At 51.1% G+C, this 23,852-nt stretch overlaps 1 protein-coding gene across 8 annotated transcripts in view; it reads right to left on the reverse strand.

The window, feature by feature from the left end:
* The window catches only part of CSNK1D (casein kinase 1 delta), a 38,318-nt gene extending 22,314 nt beyond the window's left edge, over positions 1-16,004 (reverse strand). Inside the window, exons 1-3 of one of the 8 annotated variants that reach the window (XM_082374241.1) lie at positions 15,639-16,004; positions 9,922-9,969; positions 9,033-9,143 (exon numbers count right to left, since the gene is read on the reverse strand). In XM_082374241.1, coding sequence (XP_082230367.1) covers positions 9,033-9,143; positions 9,922-9,969; positions 15,639-15,714 — 235 coding nt within the window. In that variant the 5' untranslated portion in view covers positions 15,715-16,004. Of the gene's footprint in view, positions 1-9,032; positions 9,144-9,921; positions 10,044-15,638 lie in introns of all 8 variants that reach the window. The other 7 variants (XM_082374248.1, XM_082374242.1, XM_082374244.1 and 4 more) reach the window with 7 other exon arrangements.
* Positions 16,005-23,852: the final 7,848 nt, after the last annotated feature.

Consider the following 23,852-nt stretch of genomic DNA (forward strand, 5'->3'; position numbering starts at 1 on the left):
CTGCCGATGCAGGGGATACGGGTTCGAGCCCTGGTCTGGGAAGATCCCACATGCCGCGGAGCAACTAGGCCCGTGAGCCACAACTACTGAGCCTGCGCATCTGGAGCCTGTGCTCCGCAACAAGAGAGGCCGCGACAGTGAGGGGCCCGCGCACCGCGATGAAGAGTGGCCCCCCACTTGCCACGGCTAGGGAAAGCCCTCCCACATAAACGAAGACCCAACACAGCCAAATATAAATAAATTAATTAATTAAAAAAGGAAAAAAAAGAAAAAAAAAGAAATGCTCCCAGATGCTTTAAAAAAAAAAAAAAAGAATGAAACTTTGGCCTCTGGACTCCTCTGGGGCCAGCAGCCACCTGACCAGGGATCTCGGCTCCGCTGCTGCGGGCTCTGTGTCCAACAGCTGCTTGCAGGCAGCTGTTCCAAGGAGCCAGCAGAGCTGCTGTGCGGTACTGGCACCTCAAAGTGGGTCACCATGCACCTGGTTCAGCTTCCTACCCACGAGCACTGGGGTCACACTTGGCCTCCAAGTGGATGTCTGAGCCCCAGAGTCAGCTGCACACAGAGGGCTTCCAGAGCTTGAAGGAGGGAGAAGCAGTGGAGCTAACCTTTCAGACAGAAGTCCACCAAGGGCCTGGAGTCTCTCCAGTTACCAGTCCTGGTGGGTGTTCTGTGCGGGGAGCGAGAAGCACCAGAGGGCAGAATTGAGCCACAGTGGGTGGCGCTTTCTGCGATCACAAGGTCTGAGGAACAAAGTGGCAAAAGCAGGGAAAGGGTGGGTAGGGGCACTGCCACCCCTACCACAGCACCCACCCACTTCCCTCTTGGCAGGGGGAGGGGTGAAACAGAGGAACGCCAACCATGCTCCGTGCAAGTGCTCGAGGGTGTGGAGGAAATCCCTCCAGAACCTGCATATTTACTGGTCTCCACCCCCAAATTTCCAGCTTTTGAAAGTGGCCAGGATAGGGAAGTGTTTTCCTTTTAAAGGCTATGTAATAATAACACTTCCTGTGTCGGAGTGAGAAGACTGAGCACAAGACCAAAGCACAAACCACTGCTCTCTGGGAGAGTCTCTCAGGGCTGAGGCAGGGCTTCCCCTCCTCCTGACCCACTCTTGGGACAGGACGCCAGGCTGAGAGCACAGGCAAAGGGGTGGCTGGCGACAGCTGCAGACCTGCTACCCACCCCCTCCCCCCTGCAGCCAGCACCACTTGTTTACTGCTCCTTGGGGTCCCACGTTCTCAGGATGCCAACTGCACTAGCTGTGTGCAAGTGACCCATCTTCTGCATTTTAACTTTCTCCTTGATAGAAACGTTCTGTGTGTTTTAGTCTCAGGCAGTGCACTCTCAAGCCCTTGAGCAATCCCAGGCAGAAGGCAGCAGCTCCAGGACTGCACAGCAGGAGTATCTTTTGATGTTCTGTTACCAAGGAGAACAATGTTTTGGAGGGCAGGGCCTACTGAACCACCTCACTTTTCCTGATCAGAGGTGGCTTGTGTGTGTGTCCTCTTGAACCCCTCCACCTTCAATGTTCCACAGGAGACGAGGTTTTAACTGCTGCCCCATGACTTGATCTCCTCCTACTGGAAGGGTGGAAATCAGCCTGAACAGGAAACATGGTGTGGACAGGTCAGGACAGGCAGACCTAAGTGCCGGCGCCAAGAGGAAGGCACGGCTGGGTGAGGGATTCCAGTGCCGGATCTCCAACCCCAGGCATAGACTTGCTTCATTTCCCCGATCCTTCATTAGGGTTCCTGTGTATCCATAAAAAAAGGGTTCAAAGGGTACCTCTGCACCCACCTCAAGCTGCCAGCTGGCCAGATGAAGCAAAGACCAAAATCCTTAAGCTTTAATAGTGGGTTTCTCGCCCCGGCTTCTCGAGACCACAGGCAAGGGCTTCTCTCTAGTGCCTGGTGCCAGCATCCTGCCCGCAGTAGCAATGGTCAGTGTTGAAGCAGCTGAAGGACAAAGGGCTCAGTTCACAGGCTGGGACTCGCGGTGATGGAATGGGGTGAACGCACTGGAGCACACAGGTTGGGGGGATGTATGTCTGATGCCGGGTTCTGTCACCCCAGCTGCTGCCCTTCTAGTTACTGGAGGCTTCTTCATAGGACTTCATGAGCCACTGATCTGAAATGAACGCTAGGTAGCCTAGTTGGTGTAAATACAATGTGTTGGTCTTTTTCCATGTTCTTCTGGGGTTTCACTGTTTACAAACTTCCTACTGTATTCAAAGAACAGCCAGACAAAAGGTTGTGCACCAGGCAAAGGATCTGAAACATAAACTTGGGGAGGGCCCCACTCAAAATAGGGGTCCTGAGCCATCCTTTCTTTCGTGCCCCCTTCCCCCATTTCAGACCAAATCTTCTGTCCTAAAAACTTGACTCCTACTCTACTCCCTCCTCCACCCCCAATCCCCCAGAAGTCCACACACCTGTACATTTAGCTTGTGGGGTGTCTCTACAACTCTTAAATGATTTGTGCAAAAGTGCTGAAGCAGCTAGAAACACTCCATCCCTTGTTCCCAGCTCCAAGTCAAGACTGTTCCTTGACATGATTCATGACAAACACACTGCTGTAATTGGATGGATCAAACCTACTTTAATCTCAAATCCCAGGGTAGGGACTTCCCTGGTGGTCCAGTGGTTAAGAATCCGTGCTCCCAATGTAGGGGACCCGGGCTCTATCCCTGGTTAGGGAACTAGATGCCGCATACCGCAACTAAAAGATCCCACAGGCCGCAACTAAAAGATCCCGCATGCGGCAATGAGGATCCCACGTGCCACAACTAAGACCCGGCGCAGCCAAATAAATAAATAAGTATTAAAAAAAAAAATCCTTGGGTAGAGAAAAGCAAGGGGGGCCTTCTATGTAGAAAGGGAGGTTGGGAGACCAAGCAGGGGAAGATGAATGTATCTCGAAGTCACTCAGGAGCTTTTGTGCAAGTGCAAGAAATTTCTGTCAAAGTGGTCACATGATTGTTTAACAGGAAACAGAAATATAACTCCGTGCTCACAGCTAGACACCAAAGCTTTGTTTGAAATGCTGAACTTACGAGGAAGGAGGAGTCTGTCCTCTCCTGTTCCCCTCCCCTTGCTCCCGAACTACAGGAGACTAAGCCCTGGGGCCTGGAGAACAAAGACTCAGTGGCTGACTCTGCCAGGCCAGCACTTCCTTTCCCACTCGCCAAGTCCTGTCACACATGTTGGCCCTTTCCCTCCCTTTTCCCTGTCAAATGCAATGAATAAAGACTTACTCATACTGAGGGGAAAAAAGAATTACATTTCCTAACTGACCGTTATCGGTGTAATGAAAGGAACTGATTTTATCCTTTGATCTTAAGCTATCTGGCTCAATGCTCTAACTTGTCTTGTGGGTTTCCTATGTAGGAAGTTAAATCACGCGCAAATAAGTTTTGTTTCTTCCTTCTCCATCCTTTAAATTTTAAAATTCTTTAAAATTTCTTCCTTCTGTGCTAGCTTCTGTGCTAGCTGAGACACCCCATGACACACTGGAGAGAAATGGTAATGGCAAGGCTGAAGATGGTGTGGATCCAACAGGAGCGCCGAGGCTGTGCAGGCAGGAAGGTAAATGTGCCACACCACCTGGGAACACATCCCTGTGGCCTGGGTGCCACCCTGCAGGCCGAGCACCTGCCTGCTTCACGGAAAGCAATTCCACTAACAGGCTTTGCACCAGACGTGGGTGAGGGAGTCATTGCGGCACCATCCTTAAGAGCAAAACACTAGAAGCCAGCCAGCGCTCCTCAACACAGGGAGGACTGTTTATGGAGACACAAGAGTCTATAAACAACAATGAAACCCATCAAACCACAACTGTGTCAAACATGGAAGAACCTCAGGAACACAGTGGATCAAAAAAGAAAGTCGTAGAACACACACGGCAAGATTGTATTGCTCATATTCAAAAGCGTATGAACTGGGACGACAGGGGGCGTGGACTTGCCACTTGTCTGCTCTGATGGTCTGTTTCACTGGCAGCACCTTTCTTCTTACTGGCAACACCAACGCACCTCATCACCCTAAGATAAGACACAACAGAAGCAGGGTGCTCCTATTCTCAGTTCTCTGGCCAGAAAAGCAGGATGCTGTGTAGCCTGCTTCATCCTAAGCAGACTGTCTGTAAACTAAGTGCTGAGGCCCCAGGCAGAAATCAGCTCAAAAGCCATTCACAAGAACAATTCCGCCGCCTGTGCACAGACTGCTGCTCTGTAACCTCAGACATCTGATGCAGTGAGACCAGGAAGCTAAAAATGCACCTGTGCCGCCAGAGTGCTGCTCCTGGGGCCGGGGAAGGACATGCGAGGCTATAGGTCAGACACACAGCCACCAGAGTGCTGCCCTGTGTCCAGGCGACCAGTCATGCCAGGGACACCCAGCTGCCCCTGCCCACATGCCCTTAATATGGGAAATGGGTCACTTGGACTCTTATGTGCAGCTCTGAACACTTGATACTTTTTCCCTCATCGAGTCCAAAGATACCAAAACATATGCTTGGGGGTGAAAAATGAGGGAGAGTGCTAGCTAAATGCTTTCTATTTGATTTGCGGGAAGTTTCAATATAAATATGGGGACTCAGTATTAACGCAAATACAATTTTTCATGAAGTGTTTGGCAATTCAACCTTAAAACAATTGTAAATACAATGGTCAAATGTTTCTGGACAATGTCATTAGATTTTTAAAAACAAATTTCTTGCAGGATGATGAAGAATCAAAACTTTAAAAACAAACTAGGCGAGACTTCCGTGGTGGTCCAGTGGCTAAGACTCTGAGTTCCCAATGCAGGGGGCCCGGGTCTGATCCCTGGTCAGGGAACTAGATCCCACACGCCGCAACTAAAGATCTCGCGCACCGAAACTAAAAGATCTTGCATACTGCAACAAAGATCCCATCTGCCGCAACTAAAACTCGGCGCAACCAAATAAATAAATATTAAAAAAATAAAAACAAACTAGGCAAGGGCATGCGGAGACAGGCTTTGGGCAGCTGCAGAGAGGGCGCCCTGGGGTGGGCACACAGGTGACGAGGGCCGTCCTGCTCCCTCTCTCAAGAAGGTGGGAGTTCTGGGGGTTCACGTTAGTATTCTTGATAGCCACGAGCTACATATGTTCTTAAGTACTGTAAAACATTTCATAGCAAAAAGACCGTGATTGTCTCAAATACACTGCGGGAACTGGACAGGCACATGAGATGAGAGAGAGTGAACTCGGGTGAAGCTGCCTGTTTCTACTCACTGGTGGCCCCACAGCCACATTGCTGGTGGCATCCACCCACCCTCAGCGCAGAGTTCCCACCCTCACCCCTGGCCTGGATTCTCTGATACAAAGGGCCCACACTCCTGTCCCACACCCGCCATGAACCTTGACCAGAAGCAGCTGTGAACTAAACAAAGGATCTCCACTTGGAGTTTCCCGAAGGAGGACATGGTCTAAAGACACTTTGTGGGGTTATCAGGATTGGGAAGCGCAGCCTCAGCCTTAGCCTTAGCCTCTAGGTTCTGCCTGGCAGTCCACTCTGTTTTGATAAAAACTTGGCGTCCACCCATGTCCTTCACTAACATAATTAACTTAAAATTATTTCTGCTATTTCAGGTTTTTTATCTATTGCTCCAACTAGACCTGGGATACCTTCTTCTTCTTCTTCTTTTTTTAAAGGTGTATTTTTAAAAATTTTATTTATTTATTTATTTTTGGCTGCGTTGGGTCTTTGTTGCTGTGCGCAGGCTTCTCTTTGCAGTGGCTTCTCTTGTTGCAGAGCACAGGCTCTAGGCGCCCGGGCTTCAGGAGTTGTGGCTCGTGGGCTCTGGAGCACAGGCTCGGTATTTGTGGCGCATGGGCTTAGTTGCTCCGCAGCACGTGGGATCTTCCCGGACCAGGGCTCGAACCTGTGTCCCCTGCACTGGCAGGCGGATTCTTAACCACTGCTCCACCAGGGAAGCCCTGGGGCACATTCTTGATCGTTGACCACCATGGAGGGCCACTGTGCAGGAGTGGCCTGGAAGCTACAATGCTCAAGTTCAAATCTGTGTCCTTTGGACACAGCCTCAGTTTCCTCATTTGTTACACGAGGCTGATGATACCTACTGCACATGACTGTGTGGCAGAGAATGTGCCCGCATGCTTAAAAACGCTCTTAACAATACCTGACACTAGCGTGTGTTTTTGTTTTTATTGAGTTAAAATTGGTATATAACATATTAGTTTCAAGTGTACGACACAATTCAATCTTTGTATACACTAATAAAAGGTGATCACCACAATAAGTCTGGTTATCAAATGTCACCATACAACTGAATCCCTTCACCCATTTCATCCACCCCCAAAACATGTTTTTGTTTTTAATACTAACCCCTCCCCTAGGGGACCTGAGTGACCCAGCTCAGCAGCTGTCTCTAGCCAGGCACTGCAAGGCCACCATCATGAGGCAGCATCCCGGGCAACCCTGTACTACGAGCTAGAGAGGGCAAGGCAGGCCCTGGGCTTCGAGCTTTCTCCTACGATGCCGTCAATATCAACCACCTGCAACGAAGCCCAGAACTTAACATAAGAAGAGCCACGATCAGAGATGCACCCACATGAGATGGATGCAGAAGGCTGGTCAACAGCAGAGCTATGAGGTTTCTGCGCAGAGCCGACCTCTATCTCCCCTGCCATCCCAGCTTTATCTTGGCTAGGACGAGCTCACAGAACAGTAGCAAGATGGTGCTCTCTGCTCTCCTGGAGAGAATCTGTTTTCTAAAAAAGAAATTTACACCTTGATAGTATTCACCAAGTGTGTATCTGAAACAGGAGTAAAACCTTACCTATGTGTGGGGAAGGGCCAGACAGGAGAAGATCTATTTCTGGAATCCCAGTGGGTTTCCAGGATCCTAGAGAAGGGGCATGGGAAGACCAGGAGAGCAAGTGATCCTTTACGTCCTAAACCAGGGGGTCAAAACAGGAAGTGACGGTGCACCCAGGGGCATTTAGTGGGGTCTGGAGACATTTCTGATCATCCTAACTTGGGGGCGGGGGGCTACGGGCACCTAGGATGCTGCTCCCTGTCCTCCACGCAGAAGACAGCTTCCACAACAAACGGCTATGCTTCTGAGGAGAGACCTTGTTCTAAACCAAATAAACTCCTTTCTGTTGAGTTTTTTTTTTTTTTGGCTGCGCCACAGGGCTTGCAGGATCTTAGTTCCCTGACCAGGGACTGAACCCATGCCCCTGGTAGTGAAAGCACGGAGTCCTAACCACTGGACTGCCAGGGAATTCCCTCTGTTGAGTCTTTTTAAAAAATTATTCATTCATTTATTTCTTTTTGGCTGCGTTGGGTCTTCGTTGCAGCGTGCGGGCTTTCTCTAGCTGCGGCGAGCAGGGGCTACTACTCTTCGTTGCAGTGCGCAGGCTTCTCGTTGCGGTGGCTTCTCTCGTTGTGGAGCACGGGCTCTAGGCACGCGGGCTTCAGTAGTTGTGGCACACGGGCTCAGTAGTTGTAGCTCGCGGTCTCTAGAGCGCAGGCTCAGTAGTTGTGGCGCTCAGGCTTAGTTGCTCCGCGGCATGTGGGATCTTCCCAGACCAGGGGTCGAACCCGTGTCCCCTGCGTTGCCAGGCAGATTCTTAATCACTGAGCCACCAGGGAAGTCCCCCTCTGTTGAGTCTCAATCTACTACACCAGTTCCTCCCTGGGAGTCAGCTCTTCTTCCCTCCATCCCTGGGGGCCCAGCTTCCGAGTTCTCAGAGATGCTGCTCCTCAAACACACAAGCTTTTCAGTCAGAAGGTTGCATCCAACCCCCAGCACCAAGCTCCTCCCACCATGAAGGCCACAAACCAAGTCACCTCTTCCTACTCATCACCACCTTAAAAGCTGTGTAGACCATCCCCGATGCCTGAGAAGCCTGCTGAGGGCCGCCAGAGGACAGACACACTGGCAGGGTCCTCTGCCAATGTCTCCCTGGGCACAGGAGGGGCCAGAGAGTTTCCTCCCTATGTGCCACCTGAGAACCCACAGCCTGCTCTGGTCCCATAATGCCCAGGACAAGCGGCACTGGACACCCCCTTCTGCAGCCGTCTCATAGGACTGTTTGTGTTGCTTTAAGATATATCTGCTGCTAAAGAGACACCCTGTGCTACGTCAACTGAGATATGCTGGTTTCTGGTAGTAAGTAGCACAGATTAAACTGCTTTGTGAAGCAAAGATGTCAAGAAGTCACATCACCAGTCCTCCCTTTCCACCTGACCAAAGGACCAACACAGACTCTGAAGACAAGCTTTCTTTTGGCAAGGTGCCAAGAGCCTTCCCCACCGCCCCCCTCAACTATGAAAGTATCATGGGGGCTTCTGCTTCGAAGGGTATCCAAAAGGAAATAACACAGCTATTCTTCACACACGAAGCCCTGTCCCCAGAGAAAGCTCAAGACATTCAGGGCTGTGCCTGGGCTTCCTGAGCTCCTTGGGGAGCAGCACAGGCACACCCTTCAAAATGCTGTGGTGTCTTCAGGACTCTGAGACCCCCAATAAAACCCCCTCCTGCTCCATTAGCCAAACAATCTCAAAGTCCAGAGAATTCTAAAAGGTAGACTCTGAAATCAGGATGGGCACTCTGATATCAGGTACCCTCAGGCCCAAGGGGAGGTTTCACAGAATGGGGACAGTAACTGAACTAGAAGCGGTCTCACTCAGGAGAGTCTGCAGGGACCATCCCAAAGATGCGGGCATGACCAAGGCGGCACAGGAGGACCAGCAGCAAGCTCCAGGTCAGCGTTCACACAAGTCTGCATTCAAAGACACCAGTACGTAATATGAAACTAAGGAAGGGAATATTTATGCAAAAAGCATAAAATGATGTTTCTTTTTGTCGAGTGAGGCCCTCTGCAGGCCTCTCAGACAGTATCTGAAGGAAGCCACAGGATGGGGTCAAGGGTATGAACGCTTCTGCCCTTTTTCCTAATTAACCAGACTGTGATTCATGACATCTGCATTCTCCCTCATCAAACACCACCTTGATTTTCTTAACAGGTAAAGACCATACCTCCTCCCTGCATCATTTTGTAGATTTTGCTCTCAATGTGGAGCTGAGGGTGTTTGGTTTTGACACATTCAAGCTTGATGGCAACTTCTTCTCCTGCAGCAATGTCCGTACCTTGGCAAAGAAAGAAAATCACAAACGTTAATCATTTGGTGTCTACCATCTCACCCAATGTTACAACACGCTGGAGAAACAATGAGTGCTATCTGAATCTTCCAAGGAGGACCAGGTGATGGATGCACTCCACTTTCTACTACAAGATGGTGTCAGTGGTAGATAAACCCCTGTGGGAAAATGGCCTTATTTTCACTTTTTAAAACAGGAATATTTGATACGTATAGAAAAGTCTTATTTGGTATTACATCACCCACTTCCATATGGCTCTACTCTGATCACCAGGCGACCAAAAGACAGGGTATGCAGTTCTCTCCATAGGACCCCCATCTGGTCTGAACCTTCTCATCCAGCCTGTTGGTCAGCCCTGTATTCACCCACCCAAAGCCAGACCGTGGGGAGTCCCAGGGCAACACATTCCGTGTGGGCCCAATTTCTCCATGCTGCCTTGACAGGTCTCGGGTATGTGTGAGCCTCTCTCCAGAGGGGTGGCTGGGTTTCCACTGAACTCCCACATGGCCTCAGCCCATCCCAGTCCATGTGGCCCAGGTACCAAGCCGCATACAGCAGGGCCCTTCTCAAGGGGAGTCGGTTCCCAAGACATGGCAGGAGCCATCACTCAGCCATCACAGGCCAGGCCAGGCCCAGGGAGGCCCAGCACACCTCTCCCCTCCCAGGGACCAGAACATACTGTGTGTCTCCTACGGACACTGGAACAGGACTGGGCTCTGTTTTCAAAGCCCTAATCACATCTATGCAACGTGTACTTGTCACTCACCTTTTGCTAGTTTTCTGCTAAAACCGGCAATACATCTGCTCACACCTCCTGGTTACAGATCGTGATTAAAGATTAGAGTTTTAACCTCAAGGTGCCGTCCTCTTCTTTACTACAATATGGACCTGCAAATGTGACAACCGCTATCCCTCCAGGCTTCACACACGAATGCTCCTGAGTTCCAATCTGACCCAAAGCTATGCTACAAGCCCTCCCTCAAGGAGCATTCACTGGAGAGAATGGGAAAAGCAGTCTTTAGAAAGCACATACCTAGCTCTCTCCCTGCTTTCCTCACCAGTTCCTTCTAAGTATAAAGCACTTTAATCCTTCCCAGTAGTATGGTTATTTGTGAAGGAATTAACACTGGCTCCAGCAGCCCAGAAAGAACCCAGACCCATCCTGCTGGGCAAAGCAATGTTGCCAGTCCCTGGCGACTCAGTTTCCCTCACCATTTGAGTTCAGCAGGGAGACCAGCAGTCTGTTTCATGAGGGAGTTGTGGGATGAATGGATTACTGGTTACAGAGAATGTTAAGACTCTCGGATAAAAGGCAGAGTAAGGTCAGCAAGCATTAGAACAATGATGACCTGCAGGAGAGCTGTCTGCTGATATTCATGAACCCAGTAACTGCCCAAGAAGGACAGAGAAACTTTCTCCTCCAGTCTGCTCAGACAGCTGCTTTAGATGCGGCTGCTTCTAGCGGGCCTGGATCCAAAACCGGTCATCAATGCTGGGGTTCCATGGGAATAACCACCATCTGATCACTGCCAGTGACCATTCTAAATTTAAGAACTCCATTTACCATTCCACAAAGACTCCTGGGCACTCAGAAGAAAGACAGGTAATACATTTTGTTCTTCCTCCCTGAGGCTGGGATAATCTATCTAGCTACAAGAGAAATTACTTCATTGTAAAACGTACTGTGCAAACGAAAAATGAACTCTGAGTTCCTGTGAGGACCTGGCACTCTGAACTGAACTCACCAGCCCATGAGGAACGGATGACTCACCTTACTAGTTACATCAACAACTCCCCCCACCACAAAGCAGGAGCAGAGAAGCCTCTGATGATAGCACTCTTGCTCCTCTAACTATGTCAGCCCTGTCACCTTTGCCAGGAGGCAGGTTCTCAGTGACAACACAGTCTGGGCCCACACAGGCTACCTACTGAAGTAGCACCTTCAAGAAGGCTGAGAACACTTCTGGTTCCACTGTACTGTGGCTGGTAAAGCTAATATCTGAGTCACCCTGCAGCAATGACAGTCTTGGGGACAAATGACCGCAGGCAACTCTGGAACACAATATGAATTCCAGCCTCCCCCTGGATCACACCAGCAGATGGAGCCAGCCTCCCCCAGGATCACACCAGCAACAGAGCCAACATTCCCTAAGATCACACCAGCAACAGAGCCAACCTTCCCTAAGATCACACCAGCAACAGAGCCAACTTCCCCTAAGATCACACCAGCAACAGAGCCAACCTTCCCTAAGATCACACCAGCAAAGGAGCCCACTTCCCCCAGGATGACACCAGCAACAGAGCCAACTTCCCCTAAGATCACACCTGGAAACACAGCCCACTTCTCCTAAGATCACACCAGCAACAGAGCCAACCTTCCCTAAGATCACACCAGCAAAGGAGGCCACTTCCCCCAGGGTGACACCAGCAACAGAGCCAACTTCCCCTAAGATCACACCTGGAAACACAGCCCACTTCTCCGAAGATCACACCAGCAACAGAGCCAACCTCCCCCAGGTTCACACTTGGAAACAGAGCCCACCTCCCCCAGGATCACACCTGGAAACAGAGCCCACTTCCTCCAGGATCACACCAGCAACAGAGCCAGCCTCCCCCAGGACCACACCTGGAAACAGAGCCCACTTCCCCCAGGATCACACCAGCAACAGAGCCAGCCTCCCCCAGGATCACACCTGGAAACAGAACCAGCCCTCTACAGCATCACAGTTGTGAAGGTTACCCTGAGTCTGCTGACTCAAAGAGGAGAGGCTGGGTTCTCTGCCAAACAGACTTGAGGGCAGCACACACGCAGGCTGCCTCCTCTGAGAGGTCTTCACCACTGGGTGAAGCAGCAGCGCTTCAAGTTCTGGGTATTCCATGGGAACCAAACATGAGACCACTGAGCAAAACTGAGGTGGTCCACCACTGTAGCCCTGCAGTCCTGTCCCACCTCCCCTGGCTGACAGCAGCCCCTGTGCTCTACTGGCAGTGCTGCTCCAAGTCTTGTCCTCAAACTGCCACCAGTCCACAAGGGGACAAACACAGGACAGCGAGGAAGCACCCAGGAGCTCTGACAGCAACATGACATTGCTGCAACATTTTAATCCTATTTTACAAAAGTGCTGATTTGCCACAGAATGGAAATTACAAAACCTGGTCCTTCACAACAGGTAACTTTTAGAAGTACTTCTAGATGGGGAACAAAAATCTGAAAGATACTATTGAACTCTGGGTTCCAGATTCAGAGCAAGTCAAAACCAAGTGGCACATCACGTTTACTCAGTGTCTGTTTATAGTGAGGTCTTTTATCACCCAACAACCTCAGCTCTTTTGTGCAGCTCTAGTGCCAGACAGGAGTTCCCCCTCACTAGACGAAGATGTTAGTCTATGTTTAGACACAGGCTAATGCCGGTCCTAGGAAAACAAAATTATGTCCCTCAAGTTGAGCAAAGGCAAATGATAAATGAACTTAACCCCAAGATTGACCCTGTCCTGGGACAAAAAGGTAACTCCCATTGATGACTGTCTTATCGACAAAGAAATAGGGAGAGGCCTCTGAACAGCAGGGCAAAGGGCACTCTCGCAGGGCAACCACTGACAAGGCAGCTGATGCGGTATCTAGAAACACTCAAGCCATCACCCTAAAGGACACAGGCACGTGACTACGAAAGCTGCGTACAGGCAACTGCTTTCCTCTCCTGGCCAGCCAGCCACCATTTTGGAACCCCTACTGTGTGCCAGACACCCTGCTAGGTGCCACTGAAGAGAATGAAAGTCAGCGAGGGGAAAAACATGAAAATCAAAAATATGAAGAGGTTACTAAGCTTTAGCTCCCCAAAAGCATTTGTGTATGTGATGAAGCCAAACCACACAGTCCACCTGGGTAACAGCTGGACAGATGAGGCCATCCTGATAAACTGACCGAGCAACAGGATCAAGTACAAATGCTAACAGCTGGCAGGAAGAAAACCTCCATTCTACCAAGCATGAATGGGGGGGCAGGGAGGAGGGTCCGAGGTACTGCCACCACCTATAGAAGACAAACATGGAACAAGAACAGAACTCCACGAGAACAGGGGGCTCACGCCGTTTGGGAAGGACTGGAATAACCTGCAGGGCACGCTGCCACGTGCTCATGTCAGCACAGCAGGCTGCTAGAAAGGGAGGCTAGCACTGGGCCTTCTTGGTCCATAAGGTACTCAGCAAGCTGAAGGACAGCTCTCTCTTCCCCTGGCTTCAAACGTCTGAAAGCACTAGAAAGTCCCCGGTGGAAATCCAAGACCCGAAACCCCACATTTAAACCAAGGTGAAGAAGGAGGAGTTAAGAGTGTTCTGACCTATAGCAAAATGACAGTAGTAGGAACAGACTTTAACTGCTGTCACACTAGAATACGTAGAACATAACGACTTTGAAGATGAGGACCGAATTCCTCAACTAATGACTAGTTGCCTAACAAATAGAAAAAAAACATGGTACAGAAGACTCAATCCATCCCATGGTCTTTGGATCGGTCATCTTTGACCCTTAACTTCAGTATATAGTGAGCTTCCTCTGACCCACCTTTCCAGTCATATCTCAATCTAACAAGACCACTTCACATTTCCTCAGTGGGGTAGCATGTAGCCTGAAGGGACCACCACATGGGCCAAGAGTCAACGCCGAATTGGTTGTACCCAACCCCACACAAGTAACTCTAAGTGTACTCCAGTGGGTGGGCCATGTGGGTACTCATAACTAGGGCGCAAGAGCCACAGTCTATCCATTTTAGGATAAACATGAAGGAGGAAACTGAGGACAGACCCCTCTGGGACCGGTCAGCTGGTGTCTGGCTGGATCAAGCACCACTGGTGTGCCCAGCACAAAGTGAGGCCCACAGGACACAGTTGTGAATAAGCTTTCAGGGTCTCCCACAAAACTCTCAACTTCTTTGTGAATGACTTGGTGACAACGTTCCACGATTTGATTGTCTGAACGCAGCTTCGGAAAGCAGAAAACCGTCTGGCAAGGTTTCAGACCACAGAACAAAAAGGTTCAAAATATCTACTTTTTCATATCTGTGTAAGGGTGGCTAATAGATTGGTTTTTCAGTACAGCTCCTAGATCCTAAGTTAAAACTTTTGCCAAAATCTATTGTTCTATAAATAAGGCAAACAGCTTGCATTTACCCAGCACTTTGCCTCCCAAAACACTGCTGAGAAGGCAACTGCTGACTACTGGACATAAATATTTAAATAGTAAAATGCAAGTATCTCTAAAGTGCGTTTTACTCAGCAGGGCAGTAAAACACATACTGATGTGACAGGATTACACTGTAGAGTAAGGGTATCAAAAGCAATTATTAACTACCCTAAGTGTGGAATCCTCTTACGCCGTTAGCCCAGGAGGTCGTGCATCCTCTCTAGGTAACAAGAGGCAAGGATGGGGCGTTGAGCACACACACTTGGGACCATCTGAAAGGCATAACCAGAAGCATTACTGACATACAAATCTATTCCTGACCCTCCCTGACAAGTACACCAGCCAAAGAGAAACACCAGAGCGGGCTGCGCAAGCAGAGCATGTTCACCCCCAAACTTGCACAATGACAGTCCCTCTGCACATGCATCGCGGGCCAGGCTGGATGTCCCCAAATGCGGGGGTAGGAGTAACTTACACACAATTTCTCTGAGAAACGCTTATATTTTTAAAACTTCCAACTTTAAGACTCAAGCCAACCTTTTATCACACACATGCATGTGCGCATTCTTTCACCGTAAATCTGAAACAATCCAGAACATTCTAATCCCATTTTTTTCCAGTCTACCTGGAAAATTTTCATAGCAAAAGGACACGCTCATGAGCAGAGCTTTGCCACTTTATTTGCCTCTAATTCTCCCAACACCCTAGCGCTAACTTTGTCCCGAATCACCTGAATGTCATTCTCGTTTAAGCCGAGGTACTTAGTACAGAACTTGGATGCGCAACATATTCTCAACGACCACTCTACTGGCCCCCAGACGACCCTGCGCGCCACCTGCGGTCCACGGCCCAGACCCCGGACCAGAGGGGCTGGTCAGCCGGGGCTGCATCGTCGCGAGGAGCGCCGAAGAAGCCTCGGCCAGCCCCGGACTCTACTCGTGCCCACCGCACGCGCGCAGAACGCGGGGGCCGCACTCGCCGACGGCCCTTTGTCTGCATGGAGGGACACCGGGAGCGGACACAAGGCGGGCGGGCCGAGCGGGTAGCGAGGGCCTAACCGAGGCTCCCAGCCGCTCCCCAAAGGCCGCGAGCGCACGCTGGTCAGGTGCCCTCGAGGGCGCGGGTCGGAAAGGCCGCAAGTTCCTGCCTGGGGAACTGGGAGGCCCGAACCGACGGGGACGCGGCTTACCGCCGCAGGCCGGAGGGGATGCCCGGGGCGGGGTCGCCGGGGAGGGGGCCGGAGCGGAACCGGGGCCGGGGGACGCCGGTTTGGGGCTGCCCATCCGCGGGGAAGGGCGCCTCACCGAGATAGATGTCTCCGAAGGAGCCGCTGCCGATCTTCCGGCCCAACCGGTACCTGTTCCCCACTCTGAGCTCCATGGCGGCGGCGGCGGCGCGACCGGTTCACTCCTGCCCTCCCGGCCGCTTCCTGGGTCTGAGCTCGGGGAGGCGGCGCCGCTGCTGCCGCTACTGCGGGTCCGCCTGCCGGCTCCGCCCCCCTCACGGCCCCGCTTTCACCATCGCTTTCCGGCCGCCCCGCCGCTCCCAACGCCTCAATACGGGACGGATGGGACAGTGCGAGCGCCGCCGCCCCTGCTCCGGCCCCTGCCCACCCCGCTTGCCCTCTCCCCGCCGCGGATGGACTCGGATCTCCCGGGCCTAAACCCCCTTCAGCTGCCGGAAGGAGCCACCGCCATCGCGCTGTGATGTCACTTCCCCTAGCAACCCGGTGGGGCGGGGCCGCGCTGACCGAGGGGCGGGGCCGCGGCTCCGGCAACTGGCCGGCGGCGGGACCTCACAGCTCTAGGGGCGGGGCTAGGGCGGGGCCGGGGCCTCGGAAGACAGGCTGGGGCGGGGCGGGGCCGAGCAAGGCAGGGCAGGGCAGGGCAGGGCAGGGCAGGGCAGGGCAGGGCGGGGCGGGGCGGGGCGGGGCGGGGCGAGGCGGGGCCCCGGCCCCCGCCCCCCGGCCCCCGGCCCCCGCCCCCCGGCCCAGCGTTTTGTTTCATCCTTGCGACCCTCGGACGTCCGGGCTAGGCCAGACCTCCTTCTCTCCTTGCCCCCTGTTCCTCGCAGCAGTCCCGGGCCGATAGCCTCCTGCCTGGCCCCCTTCCGCATGCAGGACCCACGTGCTCTCTCTCAGGGTCTTCGTTTGTCCCCGCAGGTGTCTGGGAAGCCAGCGTCTCCTCGCGACAGGCCTGGGACAAGCACACAGGCAGTGCCCTTTGCTGGAGGGAGAGAGGAGAGAGAGCTTGTCCCTCCAGGCCCCAGACCCGCACGTTCGGGACTCTCCAGGAGGGGGCCGCCCTCCCTGCACCGGCGCCTGTGGGAAGTGACACAGGCCAGGCTACAGGGGACACAAGTGTGCACAGGTCTCTTGGGCTGGCCAGGGCGTGCACTGTGCGGTTCCCTTTCCACCCTATGAGCTAAGTCCCGGACCTACAGCACTCTCGAGCCTAAGACGGAAGGAGGAGCCGTCCTAGGGCCTGGTGTCAGACTGAAGGGTGAGGGTGATGCTACCACCTTTCAGAGGGTGAGGCCTGCATTGCCTGCCTCTCCAGTTCCATTGCCTGGAGACTGGATCAATGTTTTCATCTAGTCTGCCTTGGATCTTCAGAGAGGTGCCTGAACCAAGAAGGAATGACTTTCGTGTCGATGCTTCTCTAGGCCTATCTCCCACCCCAGCCAAAAAGAAAGAACCATAAAACAGGCTGTTAATACATATTTTTGGACAGCTAACAAACATACTACTCTGAGCACAGGGGTTACATAGAGGTGTGGGTGAGATAGCTGCCAGGGCCACCATTCAGGATCATCTTCCCTGGTTCCAGAGAAAGAAAGTGCCTGGTCTCTCCATTCACAAGTCTTCCCTCTCCACCACTCAGCCTCAGTAGTGCAGTCCCTGTTTGAAAATAGTTGGAGGTCAATTTGGGGGAGCGGTCATCAATTCCTGAGCATTACATAGCAGTGTGAAGACAGAAGGAGAGGCTGCAAGGCAAACCGTGATCAGCTGCTAATGAGTGGTGGGCAATTAGGAGCACCCCATGTCCATGCACAGTGGTTAGCCTAGTTTCTCAGTCTTAGGGTGTTGGGAAGATTTTTGCCAAACTAGTAAAACTAGCCTTGCTGGCAGAATATGCTAAGTGTCCAGTTTCCCCACGAGAGAAAGCCATGAGTGGAGACTGAAAACAGAAAGGGGCTTGGCACCAGCTCCCTGGAAATACTGGGCTGGTGACTTCCTTAGCTGCCCTGGACTGATCGCTGGTCAGCACTCCCCTACTGAGGCCTCGATGTCCTTTCTCAAAAAGAAACTGCAGCTCTTTGGGCTACCCCCAGGTCCCAGGGTTCTGCCTGCTTCTTTTTTTTCTCAGAATTGGTCAGGATAATCACATAGTCGTCCCCTGTGTGTGCCTCAGTTTCCCATTTGTGAAGCACCCTTGCAGGGCTAGGGCTTGTAGAAGCTGTACTATGACAGCTGCTTCCCCACTTCTGGCCGCCGGAGTGAGGGCTTGGTACACTCTCCAGAATTGCAATCCTCTCTGTGCTCATGTTCTGCTCTCTAGACCTGCTCTTGTGTGACCTTGAGAAGGTGAAAATCAGTGTCTTAGACCCGCCCTTGGAGCATGGTGTTAGGACCAGGAATAACACGGCCAGAAGGCTGGCATGTGGCATGAAGGCTCCCACATAGGTGAGTGTTCTTATTGTTGGAAATGGCCTCATTAGTGTCCCAGCTCACACTGACTCCAAGCTGACACCCAGCCTGCGCCTGGCACATAGTAGGCACTCAGTAAACGCTGGCTTCATGAATGACTCACATGGATGAACTCCCAGCTCCTAGCCCAGGCCATTTCCAAGCAGAACTGCCAGGCTCAGACCCCCGCCTTTGCAGCCAGGGTGGGTTTCATCGCCCCCTCCAAGGCTCATGATTCTGCTTCCAGCAGGGACACTGGCTTGTGCCATCTCCCCCTCAACTCACTCACACTTAGGATGCGCCAGGTGTGTTCCAACTGGGCTGGGGGCCTATACACCCCTGCCCGGGGTCTTTTATTTTAATCTGAAACCACAGAAGGTAAGTCTTACCCAAAAGCCTGTGGGGTGGGGGCTGGAGGGCTGGAGGCCTTTCACCCAATCCCGTCCCTGCAGGCCCCTCCCCATTGCCTGGAGTCTCGGCCGGTCCCTGCTACCTCTTTCCATCCCCTGTGTGTTGCTGTCAGGGTCCCACGTCTCTCTCCACAGACCATCCCCATTCCACCTGGCATCGCAGTTTTAATGCAGTTCCAAATACATGGTCCCCTTTGCTTCAACCCAAACCCCCTCTGACCTCCTGGGCAGGTGAGGAAACTTTGGACGGGAAGGGATGCCCAGCCTGTCCTCTGCCCTTGTGTGAAAGCAGAGCACAAAGGAAGCAAGCTGAGACCGTGTGTGTCCTGGTGTGCAGAAGATCCCTGGGCTTGTGCCGTGTGTGATTGTGTGCCTATGTGAGAGGCTTTATCAAGATAGAGTTCACAAACCACACAATTCACCCATTTAGAGCATACAATTCAATGGTTTTTAGTATATAGCAAGCATTGTCACAGTCAATTTTACATTCTCATCGCCCCAAAAAGAAGCCCGTACCCCACACCTATGCCCGAACGCCCCATGCATGAACGAAGCCCTTGTGCTTTCTGAGGTCAGGCCAGGGCTGGCATCAGGCGCAGAGGTTTGCATTTTCCTGTCCCCTGAGAGCACACACCTCCCTTCTCCCATCCCGACCTCACCTCAGCCCTCCATGGGTTGTCAGACTCTTTGGGGGAGAGGGATAGATACACACTCCAATCTCCAGAAACAAGAGGCATGTGAATGTGCCCATGTCCTTGGAAGGACACCTGACCTGGGGCTGGGCAGGGGGTGGAAGCTGCTCTGGGTCCCGTGGCTGCAGTCTCTCATGGTGACCCCACACCTCCCAGCCACTCCCTCTGCTCTCCTTCCTCCTCTCTGGCTGGCTACTCTGGCTTCCAGTAGTTTCTGCCCCTGACCTCCCCTGACCTCCCTGCTGTGCCTCCTTCAGCTACTGGCTGGTCCTGGTCACTTGTTCTTTTTCTACCCCAGGTCACAGGTCACTGGCAAGAGCCAATTAATGGGTCAGGGGCCGGGGTCATTTGCAAATTGTGTCTACCTGTGGCTTCCCCTTGACCAGAGCTTGGGGCAGCCCAGGGTCACCAAGGAGGGGCTTTGTGACCCAGGCTCACACCCTGGAGGGACGGTCGCCCCCCATGACTACCATCCTCAGCTGGTCCCACGTGAGCACCCAGGGGGTGAGTCTCCTCCTTTCTGCTCCTGCTACATGTTGACAAACCATAAGTATGCTAACTTGCATTGTTCCCTTAGAGATCATCAATACGTCATTGTGAGATGCAGAAACAGGCCCAGAGAGGCTATCCTATTCTAGATTTTCCAGGGCACCCGCAATTGCAAATACTCTATGATTTTAGCAAAAGCCAACAGGGACTTCCCTGGTGGCGCAGTGGTTAAGAATCCACCTGCCGATGCAGGGGACACGGGTTCAATCCCTGATCCAGGAAGATCCCACATGCCGCAGAGCAACTAAGCCCGTGCGCCACAACTACTGAGACTGCGCTCTAGAGCCCACAAGCCACAACTACTGAGCCCGCGTGCCTAGAGCCCGTGCTCTGCAACACGAGAAGCCACCGCAATGAGAAGCCTGCGCACCGCAACGAAGAGTAGTAGCCCCTGCTCACCACAACTAGAGAAAGCCTGCACACAGCAACAAAGACCCAACACAGCCAAAAAATAAATAAAATTTTAAAAATAAATAAATAAATAATTTAAAAAACAAACCAAAAAACAAATGTTGATGAAGATGTGGAGAAAAGGGAACCCCTGTACACTGTTGGTGGGAATGTAAATGGGTGCAGCCACTGTGGAGAACAGTATGGAGGTTTCTCAAAAAGCTAAAAATAGAACTACCTTATGACCCAGCAGTTCCACTCCTGGGTATACATTCAAAGAATACAAAAACACTAATTCAAAAAGATACATGGATCCCAATGTTCATAGCATTATTTACAATTGCCAAGATATGGAAGTAACCTAAGTATCCATCAACAGATGAATGGACAAAGAAGATGTGGTATATATATATATATATATATATATATATATATATATATAATGGAATATTACTCAGCCATAAAAAAGAATTAAATCTTGCCATTTGCAACAACATGGATGATTTGGAGGGTATCATGCTAAGTGAAATAAGTCAGACAGAGAAAGACAAATACTCTATGATATCACTTATATGTGGAATCTAAAAGATACAACAAACTAGTGAATGCAACAAAAAAGAAACAGACTCACAGACATAGAGAATGAACTAGTGGATACCAGTGGGGGGGGGGGGAATAAAAATGTAGGGGTAGGGGAGTAAGAAGTACAAACTATTATGTATAAAATAAGCTATAAGGGTATATTATACAACACAGGGAATATAGGCAATATTTTATAATAACTACAAACGGAGTATAACTTTTAAAAGTTGTGGATCACTATATTGTACACTTGTAAAATATAATATTGTACATCAACTATACTTCAATAAAAAAAGTTTTACCGTGCTCCCAATGCAGGGGGCATGGGTTCAATCCCTGGTCGGGGAACTCAGATCCCACATGCTGCATGGCAAAAAAAGAAAAAAAAAGTTATGTTTACACTATACTACAGTCTATTAAGTGTGCAAAGGCATTATGTCTAAAAAAAAAAAAAAACCCAGTATATATACCTTAATTTTAAAATAATGCTGGGATTTCCCTGGTGGCGTAGTGGTTAAGAATCTGCCTGTCAATGCAGGGGTCATGGGTTCAAGCCCTGGTCTGGGAAGATCCCACATGCCATGGAGCAACTAAGCCGGTGTGCCACAACTACTGAGTCTGCGCTCTAAAGCCCACGAGCCGCAACTACTGAGCCCTTATGCCACAACTGCTGAAGCCTGCGCGCCTAGAGCCCGTGCTCCGCAACAAGAGATGCCTCTGCAATGAGAAGCATGCGCACTGCAACGAAGAGTAGCCCCCGCTCGCCACAACTAAAGAAAGCCCGCGTGTAGCAACGAAGACCCAACGCAGCCAAAAATAAATAAATAAAATTTTAAAAATAATAAAATAAAATAATGCTGTTGGAAACTGGTGCCAATAGACTTTCTTGACACAGGGCACAAATGTTCAGTTTGTAAAAAATGCAATATCTGCAAAGCACAATAAAGCAAAGTGTGCCGGTACATACAATAGAATATCATTCAGCCTTTAAAAAGCAAGGAAATTCCAAAAAGTGCTAAACATGGATGAACCTTGCAGACATTATACTAAGTGAAATAAGCTAGTCACAAAAGGACAAAGACTGATTTCACTTACATGAGGTCTGGAGCAGGCAAATTCATAGAGACAGAAAGTCGAGAAGTTACCGGGGAGGGGGAGGGGAATGGGGAGTTAATGTTTAATGGGAACAGAGTTTCCGTTTAAGAAGATGAAAAGAGTCTGGAGATGGACCGTGGTAATGGTTACACAACAACATGAATGTACTTAATGCCATCGAACTGTACATTTAATGGTTAAAACGGCAATTGTATGTTATGTCTATTTTAACACAATTTTTAAAAAATCCATGGATTGAAAAAGAGAGAGAGGGGAGGAGAGGCAGTGGAGCAGCTGGTGTAGACAGTTTTCTATCCTAAAGGGTTTGGCAGCAGGTGACTTGGGACCCTTCCTCCTGGAAGACTTGCCCTCCCTTCCCGTCAGCATCCGCTCTTTCTTGAGGCCCCCATGACTCTGATGGCTCCATTTTTCTTGCTTTCCTCACCCAGGCGCCAGGAGCTTCAGACAGCTGCAACAGTACTGTGCTGTCTGCCTGGGTCCTGGTTGTTTGTGTCTTGACTCTGTAACCTAGACAGTGGATGAGGCCACAGGTGCAGTGGAGATGGTGCGGGGAAGGTGCCGGGTGGGCCAGCCCGGGGCAGCAGCCAGCCCAGAGCAGCCACTAGTTCAGGGCAGGATGATGGCTTTGTCCTCACCCCTGGGGGGGTTGGGGGGGGTGGGCACAGATGTCGAGGTCAGCATCCTCTTCCACCAGACCTGGCACCAACAAACTGACAAAGGAAGGGGACACGGACCAGAGCCCAGGAGTCAAAGAGGAAGATCTTCCAGAGGAGGCTGTGCAAACATCCCACCCCTCTGCCCCAGCAGAGAAAACCCATGCTCATACACTTGAACACACACACACACACACACACACACACACACACACACATTATCAGTGTGCTCTCTTGCAGAGAGGACTCCCTGAAACTGAACTAGAAAAATGTCAGCCAGTGAACTGAAGGAGAGGCAGCTGTCAATGAACACCTAGATGTCCAGGTAGAAGCAACACCTCATATCACAGAGGGAAAATGCGAGGAGATGCAAAGCACACAGGAAAAATGAGAGGCTTAGACCTCAGTTATGGATGGAGTCCCAGAGGAGCAAAAGCGACAGGCGGTTAGCGTGACCAGGACCATTGGACAGATATAATAGAACATCTCCAGGAAGATCCAGGGATGTAGGCGTGCGAGGCCCAGAGAGCTCCAGGCAGGAGGCCAAAACAGGCCCCGCCCAGGCCCATCCTGATAAATCTCCTAAACCCCACGGGTAAGGAAGAGATTTTCAAAGCTTCATTGAGAAAGCGGTTGCTGACAAAGGAAAAAGATTCAGACTGACATTGGGCTCCTTGTGTGACCCGAAGCCTGGAGAGGCTGGGGAAAAGCATCTTCGGACAGCCTAGACTGCTCCCTGGACTCAGGTGCCGGCACCTGAGTTGCACACGCTGAGCCCAGCCAGGAAGGGGCCCAGAGAGGCCTCCTAGTAAACAAGAATGAGACAGAACCCAGTTCTCAGGGCAGAGAAGTAAAGGGACCAGGAGAGCAGTGGTGAGCTGTCTTCCCCCACCTCCTATCTGTATGTATGCATGTGTACACGCCCACACACACAGATGTGTACAATGTGCATGCCTGCATGTGTGCACATGTACATATGTATGTGTGCGCTCACATGTGCGTATATGCACACCACATGCACGGATGCACTTGTGAGTTCATGTGCCTACATGCATGTACATCTGTGCACATACATGTGGTTTGTGTGCATATACTTGCATGCATGCTGACATGTAGTGGAAAATAGGTAGTGATAATCTCTCTGGAACTGGGGGAAGTAAGTGTTGAATAAAGATCCTTGATATGGAAGGGGCTGCTGCCAGGAAGTCTATCAGTAGGCTAGCGCTAAAAGATCGGAAGCTGGAGGTAGGGAGTCGGGATAGAATCCTTCCTGAGGTCTCATGATAGGTGGGCAGGAGGCAAGAAAACAGGAATAAATTTTCCATAGATTTCATCTTGTTATTGGGGGGAAGGTGAGGAGTAGAGCATCTTGGTGGGAAAAAGAGTTTGTGCCTTGTTTTCAAATAACAGCAGAAAAAAACTGCTTATTAACATCAGG

Source organism: Balaenoptera borealis (assembly GCF_965194805.1).
Source record: "Balaenoptera borealis genome assembly, chromosome: 20".
Classification (NCBI taxonomy): Eukaryota; Metazoa; Chordata; class Mammalia; order Artiodactyla; family Balaenopteridae; genus Balaenoptera; species Balaenoptera borealis.